At 46.6% G+C, this 17,167-nt stretch overlaps 1 protein-coding gene across 1 annotated transcript in view; it reads right to left on the bottom strand.

Annotated features, from left to right (window-relative positions):
* The window catches only part of atad2b (ATPase family AAA domain containing 2B), a 61,010-nt gene that overhangs the window by 17,711 nt on the left and 26,132 nt on the right, over nt 1-17,167 (bottom strand). Inside the window, exon 25 of the mRNA XM_083688919.1 lies at nt 651-1,475. Within this exon, the coding sequence (XP_083545045.1) occupies nt 651-1,475 (825 nt within the window). The remainder of the gene's footprint in view (nt 1-650; nt 1,476-17,167) is intronic.

The raw sequence follows: 17,167 nt of genomic DNA, 5'->3' as shown, positions 1-17,167 counted from the left end.
GCCAAGGCTGACCCAACCACTTGAGAAAAACAGAATAGTTGCCCACTACTGTAGTTCAGCAGTCTGATCTGTTGGTGTGTGTTGTCTAGTGGTGGCAGCCTGTGATTTCTGCTACGTCTTTCACCACCACCACTAGCCTAGGCTTCCAGCTGGCCTCTGATAATCCCCAGCCCAGTGCTGCCTGTTAATCAAACACACAGGGCTATTGGCTTGTCCCACATGCCACTAAATCAATGGCAAACAGTTCAAGGCAAAGAGAAATATGGGAGGGAGAGAGGAAGGAAAAGCCAACCGTGTGAAATTTCACAGTAAAACTTTTTTTTTTTTTTTAAAGATAAATTGGATATTCCACAAAAAGTATACAACCTTTGAGGCTTTCTAGAATTCAGTTGAAATGCACAGTCTGTGATTGGATACTATTTCATAAGCCATATGTGTTACATTATTCATGTCCTCTTATTTAACAAGCCAAAGCCAATCAAGTCTTGGATGGAGATCAACAAAATGATTTATTGTCATTTCGCCTATTAATTTGGCCTATTTCATGAAAAAGCAAAATGAATATGTTCAGACTTACTGTCATCTACAAAAACACTAGATGAGCATGCTCCTCACTTCATCTCTGCAAGCATAATTCTATTTGACACTACCTTCTCGTTCCTGCTCATCTCCCGTCTCTGCCTCGATCGTCCCATCCTGAAGAGGGCGTACCAGAGTTCCCCTGCTTTCTGCAGCCACTGCTGCCTCTCTGTCTCTGTGCTCTTCGTCATGAGCCCCCTCTGACTGCTCTGCCATGACCTCTGTTGTCTCCTCCCCAGCCTCAGAGCTCTTCCTGTGGGCCTGGGAGTCCAGGCTGTCCATAGACTCATCCCCATTTACACACTCCTCCTGGGGGGCTAGGACAACCGCAGCAGGCGTGGGGGCTGGAGGCTGCTCATCCTTGGCCTGGGGCTCTTTCTCCTTGAGTTGGGGCTCCACTTCCATGGGCTGTAGAGGACCTTCCTCCTTAGCCTGGGGGTCATCCTGCTTGGGTTGAGTGGTCACTTCACCCTTGGATGGAGACATTTCATCCTTAGACTCAGGCAACTCATCTTTGTCCTTGGACGTATGGCCCTCATCCTTGGACTGAAGTGTTTCCACCTTGGGCTGGGGCTCTGTCGGGTCTTTCTGGGTGTCTGCAGGGCCTCGGGGAGCCACGGGTGGCTCGTTGGAGCTCTCCTCTTCTGTGGAGGGGCCATGGCTGTGTGTGTGGTGGCCGTTGGGCTGCTGGGGCTCCATGGTGTCACAGGAGGAATCTTCGTCATGGGTCAGACATGAGTCACTGGGCCCTGCAGTCTCGGGTTCAGGGTCCGCACCTTCATCCTGCTCCTCTTCCTCCTCCTCCTCTTCCTCAGTTCCCTTCTTGTAGCTCTTCTTTTTCCTGATTATGCCCCGTCCCCACGATGGCCGCCGTCGCGCTTTTCGTTTTATGTGATCTGGAATTAGAGAAACATCTGATTAGTTCAGTTGCTAGGAGACAAAACAGCCTCTATCGAGTACTATTTAGTTTATATCAGTCCACTCCGATGAACAATTTATTTCAAAGACAGATTGTATACATTAAACATAATAACGTGAATTGGCTATGTCTTTAATTTGTGTGTAAGGCTGTGTGTAAGATGGCTTGAGTTGAACATGGCCTGTCGATCTCTAGCTCATCAGTCTTCAATAGCAAATTCACTGAACCGCATCTTACACCTAGCAATTGAGTTGCCTAATGCTGCTTGCTCTAAATGTCAGATGTTCACTTCATTGTGGTGGTCCATCCACTGTGTGTGTGTGTGTTTGTGTGTGTACGCGCCAGTGTGGTGGTCCATGTTCCTGTCGGCAGGGAAGAGAGGGCTGTTAGCCCCACGTGAAGAGAGCCTGTCTGGCTGTAATTGTTGGGTGAGGAGAGGCAAAGAACAGAGAGAAAGAGCTCAAACCTCTAATTGAAAACAATTGAAAGCAGCCCTAGATTTGCTCACCATTCCCCCTCTCACAGGGGGATTTTCTATCACGCTCCAGTCAAAAGGTCCAGAATAATGGACTGGCCACCCCTCCTTCCCCTACAGTGCTGAAGTCTTGCTTGAAATTGTTTCTAGTGTGTGAGATGTTGATTGCATTGCACTCTGTGCCCCTTTTGGCCGTAATCAGAGAGCGCAGGCGGAGAGAGGGAGAAAGATAGGGAGAAAGGCAGTCGGTACTGAGGTGGAAGCCAAGCTACTGCTGCAGGGACGTGACTGACACCAGATGGTGTGAGAGAAATGGAGGGGGGAGGGGGGGAAGGGGGGGGGGGGGGGCGCAAAGCCTGCCGTCTGAGAAAGTGCAGTAAAAGTGTCACAGCAAGCTGGCGAGTGGGCTTGATGCAGTGAAACTTCAGCGGGGTCAATTCCACGTGCTCCCTTTCCAAACCGCAGACATGTGGTGCGTGCCAGGCCAACGTGTGTGTGTGTGTGTGTGTGTGTGTGTGTGTGTGTGTGTGTGTGTGTGTGTGAGACAGAGAAAGAGACAGGTTGTGTGTGTCAGCCCCCTGCAGAGACAAGCGTTTGAACCCGGCAATGAGTAGAATTGACATGACCTGTCAGTCACTGGCTGCCATAACCCCATGGAGACTCTTTGGTCTCAGCATCAAACAGCCTTTAAAGCAGGAGATCCTCCATTGGGTCACATCAGTCAGACAGACATTGACGCTGCATGATCATTTTTCTTTTCCTATCCCTCCTGTAACGTGTGAGTGAGTGAGTGAGTGAGTGAAATCTCAGTAGAGGTCAGACCTGCATGGTCTGTGGTGATTCAACTGGACCCTTACACTCAACTATGGCCCAATACCCCAATACATTAAATTAGTGTCAAGGTCCATTGGCCGTGATCTAGCTCCACAGCTGAGGAATCTTATGCAGAATCAATACTCCACGCGAGGCCAGTTCTCATAGTAGTAAATTATTAGGAGCGTATTACATGTCTGTACATTGATTCATCATGCACTCCGTTGATTCATCATGATCCATACTAGGTCAGCCACTGAAGCATTCATCCGCTACCCCCCCCCCCCCCTTCCGCCCAATGAGAACGTCATACCGCTCAAGCCCGTTCTCTGTAACAGACTTTCCTTTTCTGTGTCTCTCCTCCTTTTCTCAACTTTCTATTGCTCAGATGTGGAGGAGACGCATGCTGTTCTTCAGTGGGAATTAGAAATGAATCCTTGTGTTATTAAGTAGCTGCATGCCAGGGTGCTGGAGGCAAGGTAACCGTATCTCCAGGGGAAAGATCACCAAATGGAAGAAGATCTTCGAGCGAGAGAAAGAGACAACAAGGCGGCCATTAAGTCCGAGCGTGCTGAGTGGGCAGTGATGTTCCGCCTCTTTAGTGATCAGACACCAAGCTGACTGCTGCCTTCTTCTGTCACAACACATCACAGATTACATCAGGGGGATGCACACCAAGGGCTACACTCAAGATCATCAACAGCTAATGCCATGCAATTAGTGCCACAACGACCGAGAGAGAGAGAGAGAGAGAGAGAGAGAGAGAGAGAGAGAGAGAGAGAGAGAGAGAGAGAGTGTGTGTGTGTGTGTGTGTGTGTGTGTGTGTGTTTTCAAATATCAGCTTCTTTTATCACACTCTCAAGCCACTTTTAGACCAAGTTGAGAAAAAAACAGCCTAGAACACAAAGAAAGGGGGAAAAAACTTGGAGCTGGAATACAAATCAATAGCTAAAATTGCATGTGTGAAAACAATCCAATACACCGAGTGGCAGCCTATAGATTTTAATGAAGTCCCAAGTAAGCCATGTGAATATTTTATGCAATAGAAGGAAGATTGGAACTGTGCTGCAGGTAAACATCTCTGATCACTGCGGTCTGACGTGAGTCAACCAGTCAAGGTCTCCATCCTGCCTCTCTAGGTTTCTACAGTGGCTAGGGATTAAGTTGAGCTAGCTAGTCTTTCAAGAAATAACAAATACAAATGTTATAAATTTAATGAATAAAATATATCACAGATCTCTCTTGTTCATTGTGCTTTTCAACCATGAATTCCAAAGCTTACCAAGGTAACACAGCTGCCAGCTTTGTAAAAAGGCCAGACATCCTTTAATTCCTGTCTCAGTCAAACAAGACTCCAAGCCAATATGTCGGCAAAGACTGTCTCAACGGTGTAAAGTAAATCTATTCACATAGCTCAATAACAACAAGAGGCATCTTAAGAGAGAGAGAGACAGGGTGAGTGAGAGGGTCTGTCAGTCGTTTCTTTCCAGGGGAAAGATTGCACTGATGCATCCCTGCAGGTCTGCTTGAGGCCTGGCTCTAGCTGGCTGTAATATCCCTCCTAGGGAGATGGGCTGGACTCTTTCATCTAAAAAGATGAAAACAAAGACGATCACCACTTATCTACCAACGCCAGGCCTGGCACCAGATAACACGGAGCCAGGGTTTTAATATCAACCTGCCTTTCAAGATGGGCAGAGGAGGAGAGGCCAGGGTAGGAAGAGGCATCTGGTGCCAGGCATGCCACAGAGACTAGAGGCTCCAGGCCATGGTGCCCATGTCGTGCCCCCTTCCCAAGCAGGGGTGGTCTACCGCTGGCACGGTGATGAGTTTGAGGCGAGGCGCGGCTTGGGCTGTTACCACCTCCCACCCAGGCCTAGAGTAGTGTGTGGAACGGGGCGAGAGCTACTACTCTCTGTCACGCGTGACTGGAGCATGACAGAGCTACTCTGCTGGACGCAGGGGACCGGAGTTGGAGAAAAGAGAGAGAAGAAAGAGATAGAGAGAGAGGGAGAGAGAGAGAGGGAGAGAGAGGGGGAGAGAGAGGGAGGTAGGGAGGGAGAGACAGAGCTCAGTGGTATCTTGGAGTTTTTGAAGGCTGGCATCCAAACTGCAAAGAGTGTGTGTGTGTGTGTGTGTGTGTGTGTACGGTAGGCCAAAGTTTAGAGCTGAGCCGTCGGTGTGACGATGTCACGACAGCACTGGTGAATTTTCTTTTCAGCAAATGAGTCGTCATCTTCAGCTCTTAAATAATGCATGGGAATTGTTGGAGCATGAACGGAGAGCCACAGACAGTAGATATAGGAGGGTGGGATATGGGGGGAGGGGGACTCTGCTTTGAATAGCACAGCACTTTGTAATAATTAAAAGCACCAACGCATGCATGATTCATGTGGCGGCAGAAATATTTAGAGTCGCCCCCTGTAGATACCTGACAGAATACGACACAGACACACAGACACACAGACGCACACACACACACACACACACACACAGACACACACAGACACACACAGACACACACAGACACACACAGACACACACAGACACACACACCCCTCTGAAATCAAATGGCCCCAGGACAACACTCTCCAGAGTGTGATATCAGCATATATAAATAAATAAATCAGCGAAGTGACACTTATGAGCAATCGAAAGTGAGTATCTGAGCCCGGGGGCAGAAAGAAGTAACTGCTGATACAGTCTCTCCACTGCGGATGGGCATCCATCCATATCAGTATTCCTTCCTAGTTCTTTGGCATGCTTTTCTTCTAGCCGAGCACTTACACACCTGATTAAACTCAAGTCTTGACAATGTATTGACTAGTTGGACCAGGTCATAATCCGCAGTCTTCAGCTGATCCGTCATGTTGAAAAAAAAAGCTAATTAAATCACTGGCCAATGATTTAACAAAGGGTGGGGATTGAAGCTATGTGGACCAATGAGGTGACAGCCAGAGAAATGGAAACAAAATGACCGTCAACACTCCCGAGACTGGTCTGAATACCCCGCTTGATTCTAAAGATCTGCTGATCTCCACATCCTCAACATCCACTCACGTTTCGTGGACGGTGCAAATTTAAACTTAAGCTATAAGATCAATAATGAAGAACATTAACCCTTCCCACCATCTTCTGTAACTCAGATAGCGGGAGAGCTTCTTTATGGACAGTCAAGTTGACCTATCAATCAATTCAGCCACTGCTTCATCTCTGAGCCTCTCCTACCTACTGCCTATGCCATACTTCAAGGGCACTGGGAGGAAGTGTATTGGATTTAATGACCTCTACTTTACAAGGGAGGTGAATGGAGCACAGCACCCATTCCCTTTTACAGCATCGACTAGAACAGATACATACACACAGTGTCAGCTCAATTAAATCCAATTTTAGCACTGCTACCCTATCCTGGGTACCTGAGATATTTAGGGCAAGGGAAGAGCTGCTAACAGACATAGCCTGTTTACCACTCTCTCCCCTTATCTTTTGCCATCCACCTTGTCCATTTCGCCAATCAAAATCAGATTTACAGTAGCAGACGCATTTCAAAATAGGTATCGCACACGCAAGCACACTTTCTCCATAACCCGTTATGAGGGATGAAAGAAAACCATGTACAGCAGCAACCACATTACAAAGGCATCACACACACACACTTTGAGGGATGAAAAGCGGTACTTGAGGACCTCGAGGCCTGTACTTGTAATGGCTTCCAGCCTCAGCCCTGAGCCTCTCTGGCACCAGCCCTTCCCAGCTCTAACCAACTTCCTGTCTTCAGGAGCACCACTCAAATCCACCAGCCGCTCCTTCACTCAAATCCACCCAAAATAATAAACACACACACCTTATCGCTTGCTAACCGTGTCTGTTTGAGAGATAGATTGTGTGTGTGTGTGTGTGTGTGCGTTTCCGTAGCAATAAGCCACTTACTTTCCTTCCGATAGCGTCCCTGTCTCTAATGCTCCTCTGTGGTTTCTCTAAGAAGCATGTGTGACTTTGGTTAGCAGCCATCGGGGGCCCATGCTGAGAATTATATTAAACATTTGACGGCAGGGTGGAGGACGGTGTGTGTGTGTGTGTGTGTGTGTGTGTGTGTGTGTGTGTGTGTGTGTGTGTGTGTGTGTGTGCGTGTGCGTGTGCGTGTGTGCGTGAGAGAGAGAGAGAGAGAGAGAGAGAGAGAGTGTATGTGTGTAACAGCAAAGGACGGAACGGACTGACATGGAGTAAGAGAAAGGAGAGGGTCTGTCACAGCGGAGTCCTTTTCATTGAAGATTCAGGTCAATCCACCACACTGGGATGTACAGTTTCTCACCTAACAGCAAACAGAGGGAGCTCCATCTGCCTAACCCTTTGGATACATTAGTGAAGACAAACACTCACTCAAAACAGCCTTGTAAATGTGGACACAGTCTGTACTCCAGACCAAACTCTCAACAGTCGCGTGCACTTTCGCTCCCTCTGTTGCACGCACGCACGCCCGCCCGCCCGCCCGCCCTTCCTGCGTCATTCCCAGCACGCTCCAGACATCGAGGTTCATTGGAATCGACTGGGGTTGCTGCCTTCATCTTGTTACATTAATGAAGTATTGATCTGACTGTTCTCGTCACCAGCCTCTACTGGGGGATGGACTAAGGGTCAGGGGTCAGGGCACTGTATGGTGGCCATCTTGAAAACAATAAAGCACTTCACCTGGGAGCTGCTGGTCTTCCATAGTTTGGAGAATAAACACTTGTGTATTGCACTGTATATACTGATGCAATCGTGTGTTCTAATATCATAGCTGAGACTGCAAAAAAAAAAATTTTTTAAGGCAATAGCCTATCTTTATCTTTTCAAAACCATCATAGTAATGCGTGCTATGTATGGCTGATGGTACAGCAAAAAGTGCAGTGAGCATTCTGAGCCTCAAGCAAGTCAGCATGGGACATCTAGACATCGGTTTCCAATGAGTCAAAAGTGAGACTAGGGCCTAGGGCTTGCAATGATTAGTCCTCCCATCGTCAATAAGTCAATTACAAAAACTCTACTTAATGTTGTTAACTATTCAGCAGGTAAGAAATTTCAAACCTAAAATTAGTTGTCCCTCAAGTGTGCCTTAAACTTGTGCATGACATGGATTTAACACCAAGATATCGGAAGCTTTGTCTGCAATTAGCGTGTTAAAGCCTCTTCCCATTGGTAGAGCTGAGAGAAAAATATCAAATAGGACTCAACAGCAGTTTATATTAGTCACTATTTAGAAAATAGGATGTCATCTGAGACACAGCCTTAAAGGGTCTCAACAGACCTTGTGCTGTCAGGGTTATTGTCGACTCCACCAGTCAGAAGTCAAAATTGAAGTCATTCTCATTAATTTATCTATTATTGGACATAACACTGGGAAATTTAGTGCTGCACCTAACCTCAAACCTTTTTGAGCGTATCCACCTTGAGAAAAATAAGCCTTTAATTTGAATGGGATTGATGGAGCCACATTTGATAGTAAAAAGAGAGAGAGGTGCGGTAGACAGCACAGCTACAGGGGAGACAAATGGTGAGGGTTGGGAGAGAGTGGAAGAGCGGGGGACGAGGGAGCAAGTGAAAGAGTGAGGGTCGAGAGGGCAACTGAGAGAGACTGAGGGAGAGAGAGAGAGAGACTGAGGGAGAGAGAGAGAGAGAGAGAGACTGAGGGAGAGAGAGAGAGAGAGAGAGGAGGTGGCTGTCACATCAGCAGGCCTCAGGGTCTCTCAGTGATGAAAGGGAGACAGCAGCTTGTCACCTCACGTGTCTCCGCGCACTGACACTTAATGAAACGTCCAGATCAATAAATGATCCCATCCTTGCTCCTGGAAATGAAGGAGATCAGTCACGCTACTCCCACCCACCCACCCACCACCCCCCACCCCCCCACCCACACACACACACATTAACTTGCCTCACATTAATGTGTCTCCTACTACGACACTGCAGCCATAGACTCCTTCCTACACTGGTAAGTGTGCCTATGTACCTCCCAGCTGAAAATCAGAGGCTCAACTGGGCAATGCTGCTCTGGCACACAGAGCAAAGCAGAGGAGGCCTGTGGCAGCCTGGGCCTGGTGTGAGCTAGCAGCAGGGGGCCACTGTGCTCCCCTTTGTGCCAGGCTGACTGCACACTGGGAGATGGTCCTAGCTAGCAGACCACACCAATACTCACTGGCCATTCTGTCTTATAGCTGTTGATCATGTCTAGATGACACTGACTGACTGACACACACACACCTCATTCTTCACCTCTAGATCCCAACAAACTGCTCTGCTCTCTAAATGACCAGTGAGATGACAGAGCCTCTGGTGTCCTCCTTTCAAAGGACAGATATGCCCGACTGCACCACCAATGGCTGGAGATGTCAACCAAAGCCATCAACACACACACACACACACACACACACACACACACACACACACACACACACACACACACACACACACACACACACACACACACACAGAGCTGAAAAACAAAAAGTCAAAAAGAACACCACACAACAATTCCAGGTCAGGGTTATTCTATCGCCCCAGGATGCGGACACACGGCTGCCCTTGATGATGGGCTAAAGGTCAGTTTTACCCCCCAACAAACCAAGTATGAAGCAGAGGAGAAGTGATGGAGCAGACAGAGATGTGGCTGCTAGTGTGGGTTGAGTTGTGTGCTACTGTACACTATGAACGGGTGGGAGGTGACGGGCTCATTGGAATGCATGGAATGGAATGAGGAAAGGTATCAAACATGCCCGTCCACCGATTTCTACCTGCACCAGTCTTTACTGTGTGTGAACGGGGGGATACTAGTATACAAGAACAAGCTGAGACTTTTCCCCTGACGGGAAAAAAAAAGAAGAAGTAGAAAGGTCAAAGTGGAATCTTTCTCCCTGTCAGCACCCAGACTGACACCCAGGAGAAAGAAAATGTTGTTTTCCATTTGCAGCAATTATTTTAGTAAGTACTCCCAACCATACTTGGCGTAGATGTCAATAAATAAATAAATAAATAAACACAAAAAAAACACACAAAAAAACTAAAACTGATGATCAGACTTCAACTGAAAAATGGAATACATAAGTGGGTCTCACGTGGAGGGATTTCATTATGTTTCTACGACTTGCCTCAGACTCCCATCCCCTCAGTGAGCTGCTGTGCTCAGTGTGGGTCGATGGCGAGGCGCTGGGAGTTAAATACTGTGGAACAAATGGGGATTTTCTCCCTCTACTCAGGTTGAAAGCCGACGGCATTTCCAGAAAGTTTTACTGCTAATTCTGTTGGTCCGTAGAAGCTTCCAGATCTCTGTTTCTAAGATGAGGTGGAATAGGGAGAAAAAAACAATATTCTTTCAAAGCGAGATAAAACCCATTTAGAAAAGAAAGAAGATTTAGTATTAATAGAATTTCCAAAACGTACAACTTGCTGTGAAAGCTTAAGAAATAATCATTTCAAACCATCCTCTTGTCCGACAGAATGTCCAAAAACACTCCTCACCATCAAACAGCATTTGTGATGAGTAGACACAGTTTTCCTTTGATATTAATGGTGATGAATGAATAAGTGGAAGTGAACATAGAACAGATTGGTCTCTCTTTAAGAGATAACACAGCGTCCTTTACCGACAGACCGGACACTTTTATGAAACACTGCTCATACAATTTACAGGCACTTGTCCGTGACAAACAGCCCAGAGTAGCATGATGCTCCCCACCAGAGCAAAGACAGAGCACAACTAGAAAAGTATTAAAACGCTCAGCATCCTTATTTCTCAGAGGAACACTCTGGACCTCTGTAACAAGGGGCCGTCAGTCATGCAGCATTACATGGAAGATGAGTGGATAAATAAATCCAGCCACACTGCGCTCAAATCCATACGGGTACAATGGAGAATTACATCTCTGCCCTGGACCTAAAGATGACTAGCTTAATGAGTTGTTAGTTTGGAAATGCTGCTCCATTCGAGTAAATGTATCTTTTCTCCCTGCTAATGGAGATATGGCGTTTAGCCTTGTCGAGTGCGGCTCCAGGAGTAATTTAATATACTTAAAAAGCGTCTGTCTGTGCTCCTGTTCTTTTCAAGGCTTAATGTGACTCATGTCGCTTAATGCGCGTCTCCAACCGCCATGGAGACGTGGTCGGTGGGTGGATGTGTGTGTGTGTGTGTGTGTGTGTATGTGTGTTTGCGTGCGTGCGTGTGTGTGTGGTTAGGGAAGTTAATATGCCCCATGGAACGCAGAGACATTAGTGCCTTAATTATTCAGACACAGGAAACAAGAGTGATATAGGACGCATAATACAGACCCCAGACACAGCATTTAGAACCTGAGGCTTATTTCTTACTTAACTGTAACTCCGTTATGACAACGGAAATGGTAACTTTTGGAGGCGTCTAGTTCTGTTTCCTCGGGCCTGATGGATGAGGTCCAACTTAGTCCACCTTAGGCTTTCTGATACCAGATGGGATAATTTCACATGATTTGGGATATCTCACAATTTTCAATATAAAAAGACAGAGAGTTTTAGCGATGTTAGCCTATAGTAAGACACAGACACCAGTTCTGAGATTCAACAGATTGGGGCGAGCATAAAAGGGAGAAATCAGTCCCAGACTCTCAATAATAATTTGGGCTTAAAAGGAGAAAATCCAGAAGTCTGGCCGAACACATGATGTCTGTGCAATGCCTGGTCAATCAGAAGTGATCTGAAGCTCACAAAAAGAGGGAACTCTCCATATTAGCCTCTTAGCACTAATGTTTTTGATGTGTGCTGAAATTGGCTAACTGGCTGTATTACAGCAAAACAATGAGAGCGAATGCCCAGGAGGAGGCGTGGGCCTGTCTGTGGCGTAGCGCTCAGAGGTAAGGCTGCTCTTTAGTGCTGAAGAGCGCCTGTTCATCAAAAACGGCCCTGCCGCCTTTGATCTGCCTTAATTAGAATGGCAGCCAAAGCTTATTGAAAAACCCAAAGCCAGTCCACAGAATCATGACAGTCTCGGAATGTAATTTGGGACGGTTGAGATTTCCCTCAACTCACAAACACTCCCAAAACAATAAATATGTCATTCAATATGGCAAAGAAAATGCCTTGGTTAATCAGAAAGGCAGGCTGTACATCAAGAAAGTAAAACAAAAAATATATAGTTTACACGCATTCCACTACATTAGGCTCCTTAAATCCCTGTCAAGTGTCAACATAAGGAAACGTCTTCTGAAAATGTCAACTACTGGAAAAGCTATCTGGCATCTCTGATGGCCACATATAGACAATGGCTTGACTAGACAGGATCCAGGACAGAACTGTGACACTATCTTTGGTATGGACACCAACCAAACTCTCTACACTGTTTGATACCAATGGCCCTCACCTCGGCATCTTCAAAATAACACTTGAGAGAGACAAAGCTTTGAGAGAGCAATAATCACAAATCATAATCTTACCGAAGACGGCACTGTCGAACCCTTCTGTAAAAAAAATGATTTCTGTTGCTCTACTGCATCCTCTCATCCTCTGGCTGGCGCCCCCAGGCAGCACAGCGTTACTTCATTGGGCATGCAAGCAGGCATCAACCACAGAGACACTCAATCATTCAAACTCAGCTCTCGCGTCCCATTTCAAACAGCAAGGCTAGTGAGCCATTTACAGCGCTATCTGCATTGCATGTCAATAAACAACAGATATTAAACCCAGGAGGATGCCCACGACTTTAAGAAGTGTGGATTTAACACATGTCCAAAAGACAAATGACTAGGCTGTGTGACGTGCTGCGAATTAAAACAGCAGAGAGAGATGAGATGGGCAGGGAGAGAGAGAGAGAGAGAGAGAGAGAGAGAGAGAGAGAGAGAGCCCTCTGAGGGCTGTTCTCACTGTTGTCGGCTCATCTGCACCCTAAAACAATAAACGGAAGAGAAAGGCATCATGGTTGATTTTACATTCATTTCACGGTTGGTGCCACAATGTTCCAGCAGGCATCTGTGCCCACAAAATGGCAGCTTAGGCTGAGAGCTCATTGGCTGATGGCTTGGGGGGGATTTCATTAGCGAACGCCACAGGGCGTCAGAGTGTGTGGCTCTGATAGTTTTCGTTGGGTTGGGGAGACACAGCTGTGTGTGAATCTTCACGTCCAGTTCTAATAACAGCATTAACACTCACTGCCATCTCTGTTCAAGATGCTTTTTTTCACAATAACTGATATTTTACATTCATATAGTGGGACGTTTTGTGCTGGGTACATTCAGATGAGGTGCATGCAAAAGGTGGAATTTAGCAGACTGGATGTAGACGGTTTTTTTGACCACAGATCTAGGATCAATCTAACCCCCGACCCTAATCAGATCAAGTTAGGGCATTGAAAAACACAATCTGGCCCTGCCCAGATTAATTTCTACCTCCTCTGATGATCTCTACTGCCTGGTGCTTTTTGGGTCTAAAACATTGCTTTACAAAATCTTTGCTCTGAGAAAATGTGTTGGGTCTAAAAAATGTCTCTTCTCGGCATGTTCAACTGGCTGAGGGAAGCTCTGTGTGAGCGTGCTAGATCATTATCTCTTTTCTTTAACATTTCTTTTATATTCCTCTCAAAGGCAGACGGGTGAAACTACAGTTTGCTTTGCCACCGCACTTTCAACAAATCAAAGCAATTGTGTTCCGGGTATCCTGAAAAAGAGTAAACCTCTATAACGGTCATATTTTCAGGATCCTTTCAAAGGCACTGTGGAACACAATAAAATTGTCTGTCTATAATAATAACACGTATCCCATTGCGCGTTCCCCTTAAATCCATCAGTCAGTATGCGTGTGTGTGTGTGCTCCAGTTGAGGGTCTTGCAGGTCAGCTGGTCTTAATCTTAGGTTAACATAAAAGCAGCAGCTGGTGTGTGTCTGGATGACCTGACGAGCTGCCTCCCTGTCCACATGTTCTATCTCTCAATTCCAAATCAACTGATACACGGAATCTGATCAGCAGAGCCTGCGGCACTCCACTCCAGAAACCAGAGGAGAGCTGCTGCTGCTGCTGCACTGGTCTGCACCACTGGTCCAATCCCAGTAGAGGAGAGATGGCTACCAAATGAAAACACATTACCTCATTCCCTTTGCAATGATTTTCCACCACCTCAAATCAGGTTCTCCGTAATGATGTTTTTTTCCACGAGGTATACAAACAGTACTGTGCCCTGAGCAGGTGAAGGTAAACCAAAGTAAGGCCTATTCAGATAAGGGGAATCTGCTCTTTTAATGGACTACTCTGATTGAACACACCGTTCTATAGATCCACAGAACATAAACTGAGGAGAACAAATCCTTGAAAAACCAAGAAGCAGCAGCACTGGAAGGAAAAACACAACTGTTTCCATTTGAGAATACATTCATGTGCCCACAGCTAACACAATGGACATTCCACAGCCACAGCTAACACAATGAAAATAACTAATAACTGTACATGTGTTAACTTCTCCTTTTGTCCATTGCCAAGATCCAGGACCATCTCCTATACAAGAAGAACATATGGTTATCGAAAAAAGAAAAAAACCAATAGAGCAAGGGCTGTCGTCAAGGCTATGATTCTGATGGACAGGCAGACAGGCAGGATTGGAGAGGGAAGAGGTGAGAAGAGACAGAATGGACGGTTGTGTACAATACGGTGAGGCACAATGCGTGGAGCAGCCGTGTTCATGTTCCACATAATTAGAGCCTCCGGGGCAGTTGCCTTGAACCGCACATTGAGCGACTTGGAGGACACAGCCATTGTTGCCCTTTTCTCCACACACACACACACACACACACACACACACCGTCCTCACATTCCACCTATTGGATTCACTGCGCCGTTGAATCACGCTGGAGTGAAGCACTTAGCGAACTCGCTTGAATAAATGGTAGCAATGTTGGTGCTTCACATTCATGCTCAAATTTGTCCAATTCATTGAGCTGAGTGATTTTTAAAGGAAAGCTGACCATTAACCCTAACCCATTTCAAAAGAATACAGTGGCAGCTTGCATAGACCTACAACTTATTACGTCAATGAATCACATGCAGGTCTACAATGTGCATCTATCAAGCTAAAATATTGAAACCAGGTAAGTTGTCTAACATGCAGTAAAGAGTACGAGCGAGTAAATTATGCATGAGGGGAAGATACCGTGTATGAACCAGATTTTCCTGGGACTGCCCTGAGGATGAACTCCGGGCCTTGGCCAATCTTACGAGGTAATGGCTCCAGCTTTCCCTTCGACTTGAGTCGAATGGAGACTAATCCATCCACAGTGCGACACTACAACCCCATCTGCATTGAGGTGGTGCTCCCCAACCCTGGTCTTCTTGGACAGTTACAGCACAGGGATGAGAGAAGCCTTTTGACAAGGTCTTAGTAAGTTGAATTAGGTGTGTTAGTGCTGGACTGGCCCATAAGTCTGCACATATCACAGCTCTCCAGGACCAGGTTTAGTGAATACTCCACATCTTATTTAGAGTATTTACCTTATTGTCTTCTAAACCTTATTTCAAACACCCTCTCTTCCGGTCTGTCCTGCTGCCTGTCGTGGTGCGCTTCCTCTCCAACCTTCACCATATCTAGGAGTCACACGGTGGCCTCTGCTCCAGGCTAGCGGTGGCAGGAGGGGGGCACTCAGATAAAACCCCCTATGGAACCAGAGTCACTCTGAGGTCTCCAGATAGAGCTTTGCCTTTGGGCCCACATCTAGCATTAACCTGCCCTCCCTATATCCCAGCTAACCTTTACCATGGGGCAGAAAAACACCAAACTGGCTTTTAGATGAGGGTCAACTCCATCTGCAGTCTGAGCGAGCTCTGGGTGAGCAACCACTTCCCAGCCTCCTGTCCCACAGGGCAGTGAGGTGTGTAAGGTCCTGTCATATTTCTATGAATAATTGATTCCCAGATCCATTACATGGACATTTAGTTGCCTTGCTGTGGTGCTCCAGGTGAGAATTGGTTGCCGATGACTTTCTCTCAAATTAATTACCAGAGTTAATTAATTAGTCTCTGGAACATGGTGATAACCGGGACTCCCCCGAGCAGGTGAATTAGTGACCCACGGTCATCACCCTTTTTGGCTCTTAAGATAAAGAAGGAAAGCTAATGGAAGGACGCCCTACTCAACATCACTGGTTTGGTCGGCAAATGTAGAAAAATAATCTGCTTGACTACTCCATTCAATTGACAACCACTTAAAAGCCCTCAAGGTTATCAACAGAAAATGATTCAATACAAACCATCCTGATATTTTAACAGAGTACAAACATAGCTGCAGTTGGTTGTAGCTATAACTAAGAAAAGGAGAAAAAAAAGCTCTAGGCATCTACACACACAAGAGATCTTTATAAAATTGTGCCAATCGATCTACGCCTACACACAGTAAATTTTTGCTCGTATTTAGATGGTAACAGCTACTGTGCAATACAGCAACATATTCCCCCTCCCCTACTACATGGCTACTCACTCCTAGACTGGCCTCACCCAGATTAAAAAGACTAAGCTTGAAGCTCAAACACACACATCATCTTATAGTATTGATGACGGCAAAAGAGGGACTCTCATCTCTCAAGGCTGCCTTCTCCCTGGGAAGAGATGATTTACTCACACAGCAGGAGGCCTATTACTGCTGGTCTCCTGAGAGACAAGTGCCACCCTGTGGTGGTCCCCAGAACTACAGCACAGCCAGATATAGGCCAGTGTTTTTTAACCCCAGTCCTTGTGCTGGGATAGAGCAAAATGGTGCAGTCCCACCGAGACCAATAAACAAATAATGACTCAACTCAGAGCTTGACTATTTTACTCTGCAGTCTGCACCAGCCACATCTCAGCATCCTATTGTACTGATGTAAAAACTCAGTGTAACGGCCCCATTTACAAACGACCCCCCCCCTCCCCGCCCATCTGCAGTGCAGTGCACCTGTCGCATTCAGGTAAAGACCTCATCTGCCTGCCCCCTGCCCGCACCTGGCCTTCCCATCGGCCCTGTGCTCCTGCCACAGACTGCAGGTGGGCGTGTAATTGCTCCGTGGTGTGGTCACGCTCCAAGTGGAGAGAAGTGAAGAGTGTCTCTAATGAGGCTGCCCACTGTGCTGCTTCTCCAGTGTTGAGAGAGTAAGCATATGTGTGTGTGTGTCAGTGAGTGAGAGAGAGAGAGAGAGAGAGAAAATGAGAGAGTGTGAGTGTGCTTCTTGGAGGCATTCGGTTGTGCTGCTCTGATGCAGCTTGGCTGCTGCTCTGTATGTGTGTGTGTGTGTGTGTGTGTGTGTTGAACTAACATATTGAAGATATGCTGCTCTCAGCTAAACAGCCAGCTAAATGCTCTGAACTGTCCCTTCTGTACCTGACACACAGAGCCGAGTATCTCACCCACCCACACACAGTCATAGAAG

The sequence above is a fragment of the Argentina silus genome (genome assembly GCF_951799395.1).
Source record: "Argentina silus genome assembly, chromosome: 17".
Lineage (NCBI taxonomy): Eukaryota > Metazoa > Chordata > Actinopteri > Argentiniformes > Argentinidae > Argentina > Argentina silus.
This window is presented reverse-complemented; position numbering and strand designations above follow the sequence as displayed.